A 1,790-nucleotide genomic window follows, 5' to 3' on the forward strand; every position below is an offset into this window, starting at 1 on the left:
CCCAGGTTTCCATTACATACCAGTAGTACCCATCTCCTACTTGTGACATCCAAAGTGTCCCAGGCATTGACAAATGTTCTTTCGGGAGCAGATATTCTCCGACTGATACCAAGTTAGCTTTCTCTTTCTCTCCCTATTCTCTCCCTTTCTGTCTCCCTGTGCCTCTATCTTTACGTACCTATGCTTTGTTTGAGGGAGGTGGGTTTGCTTTCAAATATCTGTATTGGAAAGTTTGTATTTATCTTATTCATTTAGCATGCTGCCTTTGTATACTAAAAATCTACCAGATGATACCACATAAAGCCTAATGACTATGCTGATGTCTCTATCCAGAATAGGTTTCCTGATAGACCTAGATGGGCAAACAAAATCTAACAGTGCTGAATGAGTTCATTCTGACGGGAATCACAGACCGCCCAGAGCTGCAGGCTCCATTGTTCGGGCTGTTCCTCATCATCTACATGATCTCAGTGGTGGGCAACTTGGACATCATCATCCTCACCAAGATGGACTCCAAGCTACAAACTCCCATGTACTTTTTTCTCAGACACCTGGCTATCACTGATCTTGGTTATTCAACAGCCGTGGGACCCAAAATGCTAGTCAATTTTGTTGTGGATGAAAATAAAATCTCCTATTATTTTTGTGCTATACAGCTAGCTTTCTTTCTCATGTTCATCATTAGTGAATTTTTCATTCTGTCAGCAATGTCTTATGATCGCTATGTGGACATCTGTCACCCTCTGCTCTACACAGTCATCATGTCACAAAGGGTGTGTTGGGTGCTGGTGGCAATTCCCTATCTCTACAGCACATTTGTTTCTCTTCTGGTCACCCTAAAGATTTTTAATTTATCCTTCTGTGGCTACAATGTCATCAGTCTTTTCTACTGTGACTGTCTCCCCTTAGTATCTTTGCTCTGCTCAAACACACATGAAATTGAATTGATCATTCTCATTGCAGCATCTATTGATTTGATTTCATACCTTCTAATAGTTCTTGTTTCTTATCTGCTTCTTTTAGTAGCCATTCTCAGGTTAAACTCAGCTGAGGGTAGGCACAAGGCCTTCCCCACTTGTGGATCCCACCTGACCGTGGTGGTCCTGTACTATGGGACTTTAATCTTTATGCATGTGCAGCCCAAGTCCAGTCATTCCTTTGACGGTGATAAAGTGGCTTCCATATTTTACACCCTGGTTATTCCCATGTTGAATCCCTTGATTTATAGCTTGAGGAACAAAGATGTGAAGTATGCCCTATGTAGCACATGGAAAAAAATACGCAATATCTTTTCTACAGTTTGGCACATCATGTGGTTCATATAAATTAAGTCATGGGCTTCAAGTCTTGTCTGTATGCCTTCATAAGTTACAATGAGCACAAATACATCCCGCATGTATTGATAAATTTCCTTCTATGTGTCAGTCACTTTTCTAAATGCATTGATGAAGAAAAGAGTAAACAAAAGAGTAAAAATGTTTTCCTTCCTTGAAGGGAAGAAGCGGATCACAAACAATAATTAGGTAAATTTTATAGTACAGAAGAATGTGTTGGGGTCCTATTGGCACAGTGGTTAAAGCGTTTGGCTGCTAACTGAAAGGTCACCAGTTCGAACCCACCAGCCCTTCTATGGGACAAAGCTGTGGCAGTCTGCTTCCACAAAGATTTACAGCCTTGGAAACCTTATGGGGCAATTCTAGGGTTTTGTTTTTTTTTTTTAGGAGTCAGAATGTACTGGACAGCAGTGCATTTTTTTTTTTTTTTTAAAGAATGTGTTATATATTTGGCTA

The 1,790-nt window shown here is 40.3% G+C and overlaps 1 protein-coding gene across 1 annotated transcript; it reads left to right on the top strand.

Moving 5' to 3' along the window:
* Nucleotides 1–356: 356 nt before the first annotated feature.
* On the top strand, nt 357–1,325 carry LOC126080230 (olfactory receptor 8K3-like). The gene has a single exon (XM_049891491.1). It carries the CDS (start codon nt 357–359, stop codon nt 1,323–1,325), a length of 969 nt encoding a protein of 322 aa, XP_049747448.1.
* Nucleotides 1,326–1,790: the final 465 nt, after the last annotated feature.

The sequence above is a fragment of the Elephas maximus genome, chromosome 7 (genome assembly GCF_024166365.1).
Source record: "Elephas maximus indicus isolate mEleMax1 chromosome 7, mEleMax1 primary haplotype, whole genome shotgun sequence".
NCBI classification, from domain to species: Eukaryota; Metazoa; Chordata; class Mammalia; order Proboscidea; family Elephantidae; genus Elephas; species Elephas maximus.